Raw genomic sequence first — 15,616 nt, forward strand, 5'->3', positions numbered from 1 at the left:
GGATTGGCGCTCACAAAAATCCAATCTTCCAAATCAACATAATATTTTTAGCATAGTTTTGAAGGAGCAAAAGCAAGAGGTGACAAGAATTGATCAGTTTTCTTTGCTAACTAAACAGCCTATAGATATACAAGTATTTTTAGATTTCCATTTCATTGTATTAGTTTATAAACCACTTCATGAATCCTCTTTGATTAGATTTGTCATTTTTAACATCACGCTTGCAAAGTATTTTCTCAAATGGTGCATATTAGAAATGACAGAGAATGGCTCAAATCGGTGCTATCGCACGATGTATTGCAAAACTGCCTTCGTTTTGTTTATATTATATAGATTTAACAATTACCGGAATTTCTTAGCATTTTGAGAAAAAAAATTGTGATTTTCGACAAGCACAAATACTACAATACAAGTGACTGTAAATATCTGACATTCTTTCTTCCCCCTTAAACAATTATATATGTCAATGGTCGATGGACAATCTATGATTGAAGTAAATAGATTTTAAAAATAACGGAAGGCCTTAGCGTCATAATACTATACAGATTGATCTCTGAGAAAGTAAGATGACAGGAAAGTGTAAAATGCAACAGTTGACGTAAGTTAAATAAGAGAACTTGTAATAATTATTAACGACTTCCGTCGGTGCCGGGACCGGAATCCGCAATGAGAGAAAATTACAGCAGTTTTCCTAAACAGACTGTAGTATTGTTTGCATTTTACTGTTTTCTCTTTGTTGTCGATCGTAATAGTTGTGTTCTCGTTCTTGATAATTGTACAGCCGAATAAGAAACTGAATGAAATGAAAATAATGACGATTCTTTTTGTCTTAGGTTTGAGGCCATTAACAAAGAGGGATGGCGGCGACACAACGCATACGAAACGCCTCCTACCAATAAACACAGACAAAGAGCTCAAACATTCTAGCTTCTAGATTTGTCGTCTTATCCCTATGTAGAATTACGACGACCGATACTAGCGCTTAATTTTTCAGTCTGACATTATTGAGAATTCTTGAGAATTGCTGGGCATTTTTGTCATCTTAACGATTGTAGTAAAGCCTGTGGCTCTTGAAACCAAGTTGCAATATATATATATATATATATATATATATATATATATATATATACAGTCTCTTTCATGCCCTCGGCAATCATCAGGAGTGTTGTTGGCGGCTTTTGATAAGTTTATATAGGTCAGATGTATATGCAAATGGGATGGTTTTCTTACGCGTTCAAGTGACAATCAGAAAGAATTTGCTTCTGTGTCTACATTTCGAAAGAAATTCTGTAAGTTTGTTTAGCAGTGTTGACTTGTCTTAGTAGATAATATCACATATCTCTGTGGAGCAGAGGTGACAGCGTTTTGTTTGAGTTGAGTAAGGCTGGGTTCTATCAATAATAGACCATTTGATGTTGTATTTATGTTGTGTTCTCGAGGTTCCATATGTATTTTGAGAGTTCCGTGCTGTGTTTGATGTTTTGAAAGTGTATTTGTGGTACGTATATCTTGTTTTAAAGGCTGAGTCTGTAAGTCGTATGTGATGCTTCACATAAATGATACACTTGATAATTCACAGCTTTATTGGTTGATTAACCACCTAACAAAAAGTAATATACTAAGTCTTTCTTGTGCCCTGAACGACGTTTGATGAACACATCTCCATAATAATCCCACCCAGCCCTGACACCGTTATTTTATATTTCATTCAAGAAAACTGCTTATCAAAATGCGTGAACTACAACTTTTGATTGCCTTTTCTCTTTTCATGTAAAATGAGGAATGAATTTATTGTTTCTTCAGTTGGAATAAACAGAGCTCAATGCACGATTATATCAATATTGTCAAGATTGTGAACTACAACGATATAACGTTGAACCTGTCTGATCGAAAGTTATATCCTTACAGAAAATCAGAGGCTATTTCACTGCATCTCGATGGTGTGGTTCAAGTTTGGTCTACTTCAACTACAAAAACGGTTTGTATATCAGATTCTACCAAACATTATGTCATTTACAATATTCTGCATCACAACGAAATTTGATTTCTAAGATTACCTACATGTAAAAATGGTTAAAACTATCGTTTAGAGATAATATGTCAATTTGTTATCATATATATCTTAAATGACAAGTGGAACTCTCGTTTTCAGCAAGCTAAGCTAATGGAACCTCGTTTTCGACCAGTCCAGCTGACATGTCTTCTCGGACTGGGGGATTTGTTGGTGGCGACTGAACCTGATCCTGGTACACATTCACATCCGGGCCAGTGATCTTCGGGTCTCCCATTTCTCTATTTGATTGTCGCTGTGGTTTACGCCAGCCCTGCTGTTGTTGATCCACTGTTCCAGCTTGCACTGACTGCTGCTGTTGATACTGCAGCTGCTGAGGCTGTAACTGCAACATTTGTTGGCGTTGCTGTAGTTGAGGTTGTTGTTGTGGTAACTGATGCCCTTGACCTTGTTGACATACAACACCCGGTTGTGGCTCCAGTTGTGGGACTCTTGGCTTCTGGCCGCCGTTAACAACCACTGCATAAAAACCCAATAATTCAGATAAATTCACATTAATGAGTTGCCTGTATTATAGTGTAATACACGTGAATTCACATGAATCCACATGAATACAGGCTTGCTGAATACAAAAAATGGATTCTTGACTGTATTCATCTGTATATGCACTCTTCAGCTAAAATACAGGCAATAATCCATGTTAATACAGTAAGTATTATAGGGTTTTTATGCAGTGAACGTTACCCTGCTGCTGATCTATTGTGTAAGATTGTTGAAAGGTCTACGTGTTAAAATGACAAAGTTGGCCATTTTTCATGAATTTTGTTTGATACTAGATACTCTGATATTGTTTGACGTGTTGAAAGATACTGAATAAATAGGTGACCATGCATAAATTCGACCCCGGTTTTAGACACGATGCATGGAACCATTAATTCAATTTTGCGATGGTTTCAGTTTATTTGTCTAAAACCGGGGTCAAATTTATGTATGGTTACCCATTTATCCAGTATCTTTCAACACGTCAAACAATGTAAGTAGTATCTCGCATCAAACAAAATTCATGAAAATTGGCCGACTTTGTCCCGTTAACACGATTGTAACTTATTTGGGAGAATTGGGCCTTCATATTTATCAATGAACTAATAAAAAGTGTATAACTTAAAAGGACAAACCGATGAGCCAACATTTGCAGATTAAAACGACATTACTTCACTATCCAATTATCCCAAATTAGTTCCGACCGTGTTAGTAGTACCGTGACTAATACTTTCAATTGTTTTTGGTACACTTAACTACAGATTAGTAAAGGAATTTATTGTTTCATTATATATCGTATGCTTGGTTAGTTATTATCAATAGTATTTATCGATGATCAGAAATAAGAATACGACATGAGCCTCGATAAAATGGTCCGTATCGGCCGATTAACGTCAACCAAACAGGAACTTACTTGGATAATGTGACACAAACTTTAGTCCAGAGGGCGCCATTTGCTGTGCGGCTTCGCTCTGGATTACGCCCATCGGGGAGCCTTGGCTGCCCCCTTCGGATGTCCTTACGGCAATGGACACCTATATTGAGATACACAACAATCGGTTGTAAAGTCTTATAATAATTTATATATGAACTTACATATAGCTGTATAAATTGTTACCACCAAAGCCTCTTAACATGCAATTTATCATATCCCTTTTCGCTCTCTTTCACGGCTGTCTCTGAACATCATAACTTAATTTACATATCCATATTGAACAACATAAAAGTAATAATCTATTGATAGGTAAAACCTCCTGATAGGTAGGATGAAAACGGCTACCTTAAACATACACTTGGAAATTCACACGAGTCCCTACTGAACAAAAGTGCTTGAAACAGAATAATTTTCGGAGTACGATATGAAACAGACACACACTACCTGTAGAAATAATTTACAATTTGACTTTTTTAATAGCAAGCACACATCACTTGATACGGTGATTGTAATAATACCAGGCGCATAGAAACTCGAATTTTGCTGTTTTGGTAGGAATTTATTGAGTGCTATGTCAGACACAAAGGGACGTACCATTGACGCTGAAGGCTGTTTATTACAGCAGTACGCTCCACAGCAGAAAGCAGACTGAAGGATTGCAAACACTAATTCAGCAAATGCTACAAAGGCCAGCATACTGTCAACGGCAACTCTACCACCCTGAAAAATGAATAATAAAATCAAGGTCAAAAACCAAATCACAGAAAAGGTATATAACGTCAATATTACAATAAAGGTTATAGCACTCGTATATGATTTTAAAGGCGCAAAATTATACATTTATTCATTCGTTAACCCATTCCTCTTCCATTTTACTTTCGTGTATTTTACTTTCGTGTATTTTTCATTCATTTACAGGAAACAGGAAGAGAGGTAATAGTTCCAACATACGTAGTCTGTATTATTGTGATACAGCTATTCACCACGCCAGTAGTACGCCATTCTCCATGTCAATAGTTTCTTTCTTCGTTATTCATTTATTCATTTACTTATTCATTCATTTACACGAAATGTGAAGAAAGGCACTGGTTTCAACTTACATAGTGTGTGTCACAGTCGTAATAGTCCTCGTCTCTCACTCGGTTTCCGTAATCGTCATTGTCAGGAAAGTAGTAACACTCTTGTTCACTAACTGCAGCACCACTACTAAAGTAACAAGCAATACCTGCTACAGTTGCCGAGATGATAGAGAGAACCATGGTAGTATTTATCTGTTGAGACACAGACAGATTGATACCATCAATACCTTTAACAGAGAATATATTATACCTAAAGTATAATACGATGGACAGGACTACGTACAGGCGTGGACTGAGAAATGTGATGTGAAAAAATTGCGTTTTCCTTCTTTAAGAAAAGGTCATGCCAGGGTCTGTGCTTTAACTCAGCCTGACATTAAGTGACTTGTATAGTTAAGCTCAGTATAGTACACACCTTTTACTTTTTGTGACACATGAACACAAGTGATATTGTATGTATGTTTGCGTATGGCACAGCACAAATTTGACCTGTATGACCTCTCTTGTTGTTGCTCAGGTGTAACCAAAGAACTCGTTGGTCAGACGGAGTATTTCCTCGCACATAGCACATTCAGTTACTCCTCATGGTATTAATGTGATACTTCAATCCTATCTTATACAACAAAATACTATCACTACCGATGGATGGATAAACACGTTGTACATTACTTATAAGATGGTGAACAAAGATGATGATTGTTGTTGCTAAGATATCACACTCAGTGGATGCGTTAATTTGTCAAACTAATTATTTGTACGTTTGCTTCTTGTTGTTTTACATATTAACAGTTGTGTAGAACTGACAATTCCATGTTCATGGTGAATTTGTTTCACTTAAAACACGACAAGACATTAGATTACAAGGCTATAATATTTCAAGTGTGCCGACAACAAGATTAGAACTCTTACCATTGCGTTAGTCTTCTTCAGCGATGCCGCCATGCCAAACGATCCTGCAACTGCGAACTGTAAAAAACATTGTTACGTGCAGAGAAAACGAACAAAAGGGTGAACTCAGCAGTTAACGTTTAAACAAAATTTATTACGAAAATAAAACTAATTGCTAAGTCAGGGATAGAGTACAGGCTTTAAAAGTGTACAGACTACTTATCTCAGCTGGGACGGCAAAGCTCCAGTCTCAGAGTTGTAACAGTCAGTCGGATGAATGAACAGTCCTTCGGCTTGCAGGCTTGTAGTTGCACAAAGTCCACAGTATAAATCCAGCGTTGGCAGTGAAGGTCTTGAAAAGTCTTGAGAATGACTACTGCTGGAGTTTAGTAACACACAAGAGACACGATCCCAAAAGTCTGACTGGAAGCTGTGCACGTCCCTTTTATAAAGGCATATAAGAACAATCTAGAACTTTTATTGACATGCTAATTACTGTTCTAAAATTATCTCCCTTACACAACTAATCAACTTTCCAGAACATTCCAAACATGACTAATTGAATTCAAGGTTGTGAGGTCATCAAGGGCAGTGACCTTGAGAATGTTCTAGACTAATTGAACTCAGGTCATGATGAGTGTGGGGGAAATGACCTACATAACACACCCCCTCTTCAAAAAAAGAAAATTTTTCGAAGAAAAATCTTTCTTTTACAAATGTAATCTTGAAAAAGATTTAAGTACTCAATTTTTTTTTTCTAAAGTAAAACTTCTTGAAAGTGAACAACAATAAACTCTAAATACGAGAAAGACAGTCTGCAATTAAATTGTCTCTGCCTTTGATATGTCTAATGTCAAGATTAAACTCCTGTAACATTAAACTCCATCTTAGCAATCTCTGATTTTTGCCTTTAAATTTCTGCAGAAAAACAAGAGGGTTGTGATCAATATAAACCACTATTGGCTGATTTGAAGAAGTAACATAAACTTCAAAATGCTGTAAAGCTAATATCAAAGATAAACACTCTTTTTCAATTGTAGAGTAGTTTCTCTGGGATTTGTTAAATTTGCGTGAAAAATAGCAAACAGGATGATCTACACCATGACTATCCTCTTGCAATAAAACAGCACCAGCAGCCGTATCACTAGCATCTACAGCTAATTTGAATGGCAAAGTGAAATCTGGTGCAGACAACACTGGAGCACTTTGCAGTATGGCTTTAAGTGTATCAAATGCCTGTTGGCATTGCTCTGACCAAACAAACTTTACTTTCTTTTTAAGTAAGTTAGTCAAAGGCTCAGTAATTGTGGAGAAATTTGGACAGAATTTTCTGTAGTAACCAGCCATACCGAGAAAGCGCATCAGTTGTCGTTTGCAGTTTGGTATGGGAAAACTTGAAATGGCACTGATTTTGGCATCAACAGGTTTTACCTCACCCTGTCCTACAGTATGTCCGAGGTAAGTCACCCTCGCCCAACCAAACTCAGATTTGGCAAGGTTGACAGTCAACATTGCTTTACTCAGTCTCTCAAAGAACTTCCGCATGAGCTTAATGTGTTCCTCCCAGGTGTCACTATACAGGATGACGTCGTCAACGTAAGCTGCACACCCGTCTAGCCCGGATATGACGTCGTTGATCATCCTTTGGAACGTTGCCGGAGAGTTCTTCATTCCGAATGGCATCACCTTGTACTGGAACAATCCGTCTGGTGTAACAAAGGCGGATATTTCACGAGCACGATCCGTCAGAGGGACTTGCCAAAATCCCTTCAGTAGGTCAAATTTCGTCACGTACTTGGCTTTTCCCACTCGGTCGACGCAGTCATCAATCCTCGGGATTGGGAAAGTGTCTGTCTTTGTTAAAGTGTTGACCTTCCTAAAGTCCGTGCACATACGATAACTGTGATCTGATTTGGGAACAAGTATGCACGGCGAACTCCAGTTACTTTTACTGGGTTCAATAAAGTCATTGTCCAGCAGGTATTTGACTTCTTCCTGGAGATATTTCGCTTTTGTTGGATTCAGTCTGTATGGATGCTGTTTTACAGGCTTACTGTCCCCAACATCAACGTCGTGATAGATGACGTTTGTCCTCGTTGGAACATCTTGAAACAAATGTTCATGGATTGGTTCTTTCAGCTGTTGTTGGTGTTCTGGCTGGAGGTGTGCCAACTTTGTAGACTCCAGCTTCTCCAGGATTTCTGAGTTCTGAAGCTTGACTGAGCCCAGCTTTGAGTTTAGAGTATTTTCACTCAAGTCAGTTTCAGTATCACTATCTTCATAATGGCCAGAACTGACTGTACTGACAGGCTTTGTTTTAGTAGGATTATCCCTATCCAAATATGGCTTAAGCATATTTATGTGACATAGCTGTTTTTGTTTTCGCCTGTCAGGTGTTATTATGATGTAATTTAAATCACTCAATTTCTTATCAATTAGGATATGGCCCAAAGTACGAGCATGGAGTGGTTTCCAGGAATTGGAAGTAGAACAAGAACTTTTTGACCTTTGGTTTTTTGTTTTTGTTTTTTTTTTTTTTTTTTTTTTTTTTTTTTTTTTTTTTTTTTTTTTTTTTTTTTTTTTTTTTTTTTTTTTTTTTTTTTTTTTTTTTTTTTTTTTTTTTTTTTTTTTTTTTTTTTTTTTTTTTTTTAGTTTTTTTTTTTTTTTTTTTTTTTCTTTTTTTGTTTTTATTTTTTTTTTGTTTTTTTTTGTTTTTTTTTTTTTTTTTTGGTATTTTAAGTATTTTTTTTTTTTTTCCTTTTTCAAACTTCCGTTTGAGGTGCTTTTTATCATATTTGGTTTTCATTGACTGCTGAGATGACTCAAGATTTTCTCTGGCTAATTCACATGCTTTAGAGAGTTTGTACGAAAATCTGACACATATTGCAAAATATTCAGACAATCATCATCGTCTGATAGGAATTTCTCTTTAACGAGCTTGAGTGGGCCACGGACTGTATGTCCAAAGACAAGCTCAAATGGGCTAAAACCAAGAGACTCTTGAATTGACTCTCTAACAGCAAAGAGCAAAAAATGAATTCCTTCATCCCACTGCTTCTCTGTGTCAAAACAGTAGGTCCTAATCATGTTTTTCAAAGTTTGATGAAATCGCTCAAGAGCACCCTGACTTTCTGGATGATAGGCGGATGACCTATACTGTTTAATGCCTAGCTGATCCATTACTTGTTGAAAAATACCAGACATAAAGTTGGAGCCTTGATCGGACTGGACACATTAGGGAGGCCAAATAAAGTGAAAAATTTGACTAAAGCTCTCACTATAGTCTTTGTCTTTATGTTTCTCAGTGGTATGGCTTCTGGGAACCGGGTTGATGTACACATAATTGTCAGCATGTACTCATTTCCTGATCTTGTTTTTGGTAAGGGCCCAACACAGTCTATTAGAATCCTACTAAATGGTTCTTGAAATGCAGGAATTGGCTGTAAAGGGGCCTTTGGAATGGTCTGATTCGGCTTTCCTACCATCTGACATGTGTGACAAGTTTTACAGAAATGTGTTACATCCTGCCTGAGATTAGGCCAATAAAAGTGACTGAGAATTTTATGATAAGTTTTCCTTACTCCCAAATGACCAGCCCAGGGCGTTTCATGGGCCAGGCGCAATATTTCAGCACGATAGGGCTTTGGAACCACAATTTGATGTTTTATAGCCCAATCGTCATCAACCAAAACATCTGGAGGTCTCCATTTATGCATGAGAATACCAGATTTTGTATAATAGGAAACAGAGCTATCTGAAGTTTTACCTTCATCATCTACCCTGTCAAACAAACACAAAATATCTGGGTCTTTGTGTTGTTCTGCAATGAGATTTGATCTAGAAAATGTCTGACCTTGGTCAGCAGAAGTTTTACTGGAAGTTTCAAATCCACGAGGGATAACGGAATGATCCGTGTCAAACACCTGACTGAGAAAGGTGTCATTTAAGTCAACATCTGTGACATTATTTTTGAGAGTATTTGATTCTCGGAAGTTTTCTTTGACATGGCTCGAGTAATGGCACATGAAGGAAATAAATCGGGTATCTCTTGTTCAATTGGCTCTGGATCCTGATCTAAACTAGGATTATCAGTCACAAGTGGATTAGTAATGACCTTGTCCCCAGCAAGGTCGTTTCCAAGAGAAGGTGAATCCCTTCAAAAGGCAAAAAAGGCCTAATACCTAAAGTCACAGGTCCAGAAACAAAGTCCGAAGACAAATAGACATTATGGAGAGGAACAGGAATGTAGTCATTACAATCTACCCCCTTAATAAGAACTTTAGAACCTGAAAATGACTTTTCAGAAAACGGCAGGGTATCTGCCAACAAAAGAGACTGGGAAGCCCCGGTATCTCTTAAAATTTTGACAGGGGTAGCGGAAGAAAAATCACTAGAAAGTGATATAAAACCATCATGAATAAATGGTTCGAAAATACCCATAATGCTATCTTGAGAAGAATTGACCTTGACCTCATTAATTGGGGATAAGAGGGGTTTAACCTCAGAAAATGTGTTACACACATTATTAGACTCTAATTGAGTTGATGAAGAAATAAAGCCGGTGGGCTTAGATCCACTTTGACCACTTTGACCTTCACGTTTTCTTTTCAATTTGAAACACTCTGACATTAAATGGCCATCTTTCTTACAATAATTACAAGAAAGTGTACCGAACTGTTTGTCAGAAGGAGATTGAGACTTGGGATCTGATGATGTGGGAGTGTTACTTGAATTTTGTGAACTGTTGTCATTTGATTTCCTACTCTCCTTTGAAAAATTCTTGGATGAAAAGGAGGAGTTAAATTTACCTGCATTGTTTCTATAGGAAAAGGACTGGGATGGTTTGCTGAGAAATGAAGATTTGTGGGTCAATGAATAATCATCGGCCAAACGTGCAGCAACCTCCAATGTATCTGCCTTTTGTTCATTGATAAACGTCTTGATGTCACTCCGGATGCACCTTTTAAATTCCTCAATCAAAACAAGTTGTCGTAATTTGTCATAATTCTGACTGACCTTTTCCGAAGAACACCAACGATCAAACAGTTGTTCTTTTGTTCGAGCAAATTCAACGTAAGTTTGATCTTTCACCTTCTCACAATCCCTAAATTTCTGACGGTAAGCTTCAGGCACCAACTCATAACCCTTGAGAATTAATTCCTTCACAGAATCATAATCTGAAGCCTGCTCTACTGACAACTGAATGTAAATTTCTCTGGCTTTACCCACCAAAGCACTCTGCAAAAGCATAGACCAGGACTCCTTAGGCCAATTCAGACTCTGAGCAATTTTCTCAAAATGAAGGAAATATTTATCAACATCCTTTTCTTGGAAAGGGGGAACTAACCTGAAATGCTTAGTGATGTCAAAATTGTCTGAAGGGAAGAATTTTCCTGACTTTCCAAGCTCTAAACGTCTCATTTCTAACTGCAGTCGGTGTTCAGCTAATTCTCTTTCCTTTTCTTTTTCCTCTCTTTCTTTCTCCCTTTGTCTTTCTTCCATTTGCAATTCTTTTTCTTTCATTTCCAATTCCCTCTCTTTCTGTCTTTCTTCCATTTCTAATCTTTCCTGCCTTTCTTTTTCTTTCTGTCTTTCTTCCATTTGCAATTCTTTTTCTTTCATTTGTAATTGCATTTGTATTTTTTCTTTTTCTAATGCCAATTTTTTAAGCTCCAAATCTGCCTGAATTTCTAATTCTAATTTTTTGAGTTCGAAGGAAGACTCAGGCTCATAATCTTTTAAGGCAGACTCTTCAAAATGGCCAGAATTAACTAAATGTTTTGCAATCTTGAACTGTATTTCTCGCTTGCGCATAGATCTTTTGACATCTACTTTAAGGAAATTTGCCAGTGCTATAAGGTTGTCTTTTCTGAGGGAATTAAATGTGTCCTGATCAAGGTCATCCATAAATTCGTCTGGCTTAAATTCCGCCATGATTAAATTTCGCTGAGTTCACAGTATACAGTAGTTTTGAAAAGGCTGTCAAAATGTGTCAAACGGCTCAAAATATTCGTATCCCGGACAAGCCCCAATTTTGTTACGTGCAGAGAAAACGAACAAAAGGGTGAACTCAGCAGTTAACGTTTAAACAAAATTTATTACGAAAATAAAACTAATTGCTAAGTCAGGGATAGAGTACAGGCTTTAAAAGTGTACAGACTACTTATCTCAGCTGGGACGGCAAAGCTCCAGTCTCAGAGTTGTAACAGTCAGTCGGATGAATGAACAGTCCTTCGGCTTGCAGGCTTGTAGTTGCACAAAGTCCACAGTATAAATCCAGCGTTGGCAGTGAAGGTCTTGAAAAGTCTTGAGAATGACTACTGCTGGAGTTTAGTAACACACAAGAGACACGATCCCCAAAAGTCTGACTGGAAGCTGTGCACGTCCCTTTTATAAGGCATATAAGAACAATCTAGAACTTTTATTGACATGCTAATTACTGTTCTAAAATTATCTCCCTTACACAACTAATCAACTTTCCAGAACATTCCAAACATGACTAATTGAATTCAAGGTTGTGAGGTCATCAAGGGCAGTGACCTTGAGAATGTTCTAGACTAATTGAACTCAGGTCATGATGAGTGTGGGGGAAATGACCTACATAACAACATACGCAGAGATAACCTGTTCTAAATGATTTCGTTTTGTGTGAAAATGTCACTAGCTTTGAGTCTATTATGATTTATGTTAGCGCAAAGTCATCTCAGACGCTTACATTGTCTTTGAGTGCATCAATAAGATGAAAACGGAAAGACATCACCATCAATAAATACATTAACTTTCAGAAACAACTTCATGAATGTACAAAAAACTGCATATAATTCTCACCAAGCATTGTTTACCTTCCATATTTAATGAATTTTAAAACATGGCGTGGGAGTCATCAAAGATTCATCCTCTTCGATTTCTCATTTGTCTTTCTTTATTTGTTTGTTTGTGTGTTTCTTTGTTTGTTTGTTTGTCGGAAAAAACGGTTCATACCTACCATGACACCACACCATATACCAGTACCCAATTCACTAAAACTGCATTCGATGAAGATGGCAGTAATACCCAGTATTACACAAAGGCCACCGAATATGATCTGGAAGATTGCAAAAGCCATGGTCACCCTTGATGCAAAGCCTGGTCTTTCGATCTTTCCACGGTTACTTCCTCTTGGTCGTCCCTGTACAGCCTGGGTTGGCTGGCTGGCATAGTATTGCTGCTGCTGTTGCAGCCGTTGTTGTTGTTGCTGATGTTGCATACTGAAGAGAGACATTAAGATACAAAGATACAAACACGTCTGATCTGTTCGAAAACTGGACCACCTGTCATTTTAGTAGAATCACTGAATTTATGATTACACGGAAACACGCAGTGATAAATAAATTTACACTATGACAAATTTCTGTAGTTGTTTTGATTATCCCTCTGAAATAAACAGGTCAAAACCGTTAAGTTCCTGAAAGTGTCCGCTCCTTAGAATTTCTATTTAATCGCTGTCACTAAAAAATGGAGAGATAAAAAGAAATGTCAATATTGGGGGCGGTTCCATGCATAAAAGACTCTTGACCAGCGGAGGATATCTTGGTATAATTTTTAAGATTTTGTTGGATTAAATAAACTGCTCTTCATTCTTTTATAACACGAACACTTTCCTTACTCGAAGCACGAATTCAGAGACGTATCGGCTATTGTGAATTTTCAATAACGAATTTTGATTTTGGTTACTGCCCTGTAGCAGTCAACGCATCAAAGGAAATGCAAAATACATTGCTATGAAGCTTGAATGCAGCGTCACGAATGCAGCATAGAATGTCAAGCAAACATGTGGAACCAAGAATGTGAAAACGCGTCATAAAAGCACTATTTTGTTGTATGTTGTTTTTCTCCTCTCAAGAACAATTGACGCAGAGTCTGTCTGTATCTGTCGAGATCGCTGCGATTACGTCCATTGAAGTTGGTATAACTAAATATTAACCACGAAAGTAACACACATTTAAATTTGTCGATAGAAGGACAATACCTCGGCGATATCCGATCAGTCACTCGTCACAATTTCTATAGAATTACACGTAAACTAGAGTTACAAGTAACTATCTTTGTAAATACCTGGTTGCTAGCTGCCGAGTCCTTTTCAGAGAGCAAACTGTTCGCCTCGAACTTATATAGTCGCAACCAATATGGCCGTCAATGATGTGTCCCTTCCCTTTTGCGTGACGTCATCGATGCCCTATTCAGGTTCTCAGCAGTGTTGTACAAGCAATGGGTGCGCTGTACGTCGGAAACAGACAGACTGCGCTGCTGTCACAAGGCTCACTGAGGTAAGTGGGTGTAAATATTGCATTTTACGGAGTTCAAACACAGTCTTTCGGCAATCAGGGACAACGGTATGGCCTAAAAAATACTGCCGGCCGTAATATCCGATGTGTGCTTTGTAAACACAATAAATCCTGGTAACTTTATTTCTGTCACTACTTAAGGAAGCGAGTCATATCTTCGAATGAGATTGGTAGATGAAAAGTGTGTGTTGTAGACACGCAAGAATCTGTGCTGTCCATATTGATATTGTAATTAAAACACAAAGCAATTGAGCTTTTGTCTTCTCCATTCATAATAAACATATCGTATTGTCTTGATTACTCATCGCACTTCTTTAATTGGCATTCACAGCAGTAAAGAACGTTTTGAAATATCCGTCGAAAAGTTTTGAAATGTGTGTCGAAAACAATTAGCAAAACTTTGATCTTAATTAACTCCTGGCTTCTTTCGTAGCGGATCATATGGCAAAGTCTTTTGATTTGTATAAATTTAAACAACGTATTTCTTACACCCATAAGGCACGGATATACACTCATTTTATTCGTCCTTTTCATGTCTCTATTTCTTTATAATTAAACCATACTCTATCTTACAGAAAATGTCAATGACTTTTAATTCTTAACGTAAGAGTTTTTGAGAAAACCAAATTAAAGACTCTAGGTAGGTGTGAACATTATCTTCATCGAATTCAAGTAACAATGTGAATACACGACTGCCGCTGTGTTGTGTACCTTTGAAAAGTGCTTTTTCTAATGCATAAACACAGCGGCCGTCATGTATTGGTTCACAAGCGACTGTGCTGTGAAGTTATTTTTTATCATCTCTGAAATCAACGAAACTGTTTGCTTAGAAACGACGCAAATGATGTTATGGTGAGCAATGTTCCTGCTCGGAGATGTTCTGCACTAAATGTACTCGTTTGCTTGTCATCTTGGACTTCGCACTCACAAAAAGATCTTCCCAATCAACGAAGAGCCATGTGATCATGTTTCATGGATCTCTACGTGTCTATGTTCAACAATTAAGGTCTAAAAAGCCATCGCCAAATATTTTGCAATTCTATACGCAAAGGGTTTTATACTTTTCTTTCGAAAAAGTATTGTAAACCTAAATTTTAGTTTTGAGATAATTTGGTAGGGGATCAAAATAATTTTGAGCATAGTTTTGAAGGTCCGCAGAGCAATAGTAACAGGTAGCAATGACTTAATGTTCTCTGCTTACTAAACTGCCTATAGATGTACAAAATTATCTTTAGATGCCCGTATCATTGCATTAGGTTATAAACCACTTTGCAAAGATTCGCTCATTAAATTTTTCAATACGATCATCACGTTTGCAAATTATATGTACTTTGTACTTTCTCCGTGGGTCCATTTTTGAAATGAGAGAAAATGCCTCAAATCGGTAGTATCGTACGATGTTAAAAAAAACTCATTTCACCTCTACTTTTCGTAAAGTAGGAATCCTTTTTCGTTATGTTTGTATTACAAAATTATCTTCTTTTGATTTATATAACATACAGATTTTTAGCCTTTGGGAAAAAACTTGTAAAATTAATTGTAGAGAACAACAGGTACTACAATACAAATGATTGTAGATATCAGACATTCTTTTTCCCACAGGAACAATAATATACGTAAACAAGCGATTGACAGTCTTTATGATGGAAACAAAGACAAGGTCTGCGATCGAAGTAAATAGTTTTTGAAAAGTCATGAATGACTTTCGACTCCTAACACCTTAAAATTGACGTCTGAGAAAGTAAGATGCAAGAAAAGTGATAAAAAAGGAATAGTTGACAAAAAATAAATCAAAATCTTGGCAAAAAACATGTGTGTAATCCTATACAGTTCGTTTACG

General features: G+C 37.1%; 1 protein-coding gene across 1 annotated transcript; it reads right to left on the reverse strand.

Moving 5' to 3' along the window:
- Positions 1 to 1,756: 1,756 nt before the first annotated feature.
- Positions 1,757 to 13,640, reverse strand: LOC139120067 (uncharacterized). The gene is made up of 8 exons (XM_070684147.1): positions 13,547 to 13,640; positions 12,438 to 12,699; positions 5,474 to 5,530; positions 4,586 to 4,756; positions 4,080 to 4,205; positions 3,465 to 3,585; positions 2,748 to 2,767; positions 1,757 to 2,525 (listed from the first exon to the last, which is right to left on the reverse strand). The coding sequence occupies exons 2-8, from the start codon at positions 12,696 to 12,698 to the stop codon at positions 2,157 to 2,159; spliced, it is 1,125 nt and encodes a 374-aa protein (XP_070540248.1). The 5' UTR covers position 12,699; positions 13,547 to 13,640; the 3' UTR covers positions 1,757 to 2,156.
- Positions 13,641 to 15,616: the final 1,976 nt, after the last annotated feature.

This window comes from Ptychodera flava, chromosome 2 (genome assembly GCF_041260155.1).
Source record: "Ptychodera flava strain L36383 chromosome 2, AS_Pfla_20210202, whole genome shotgun sequence".
NCBI lineage: Eukaryota > Metazoa > Hemichordata > Enteropneusta > Ptychoderidae > Ptychodera > Ptychodera flava.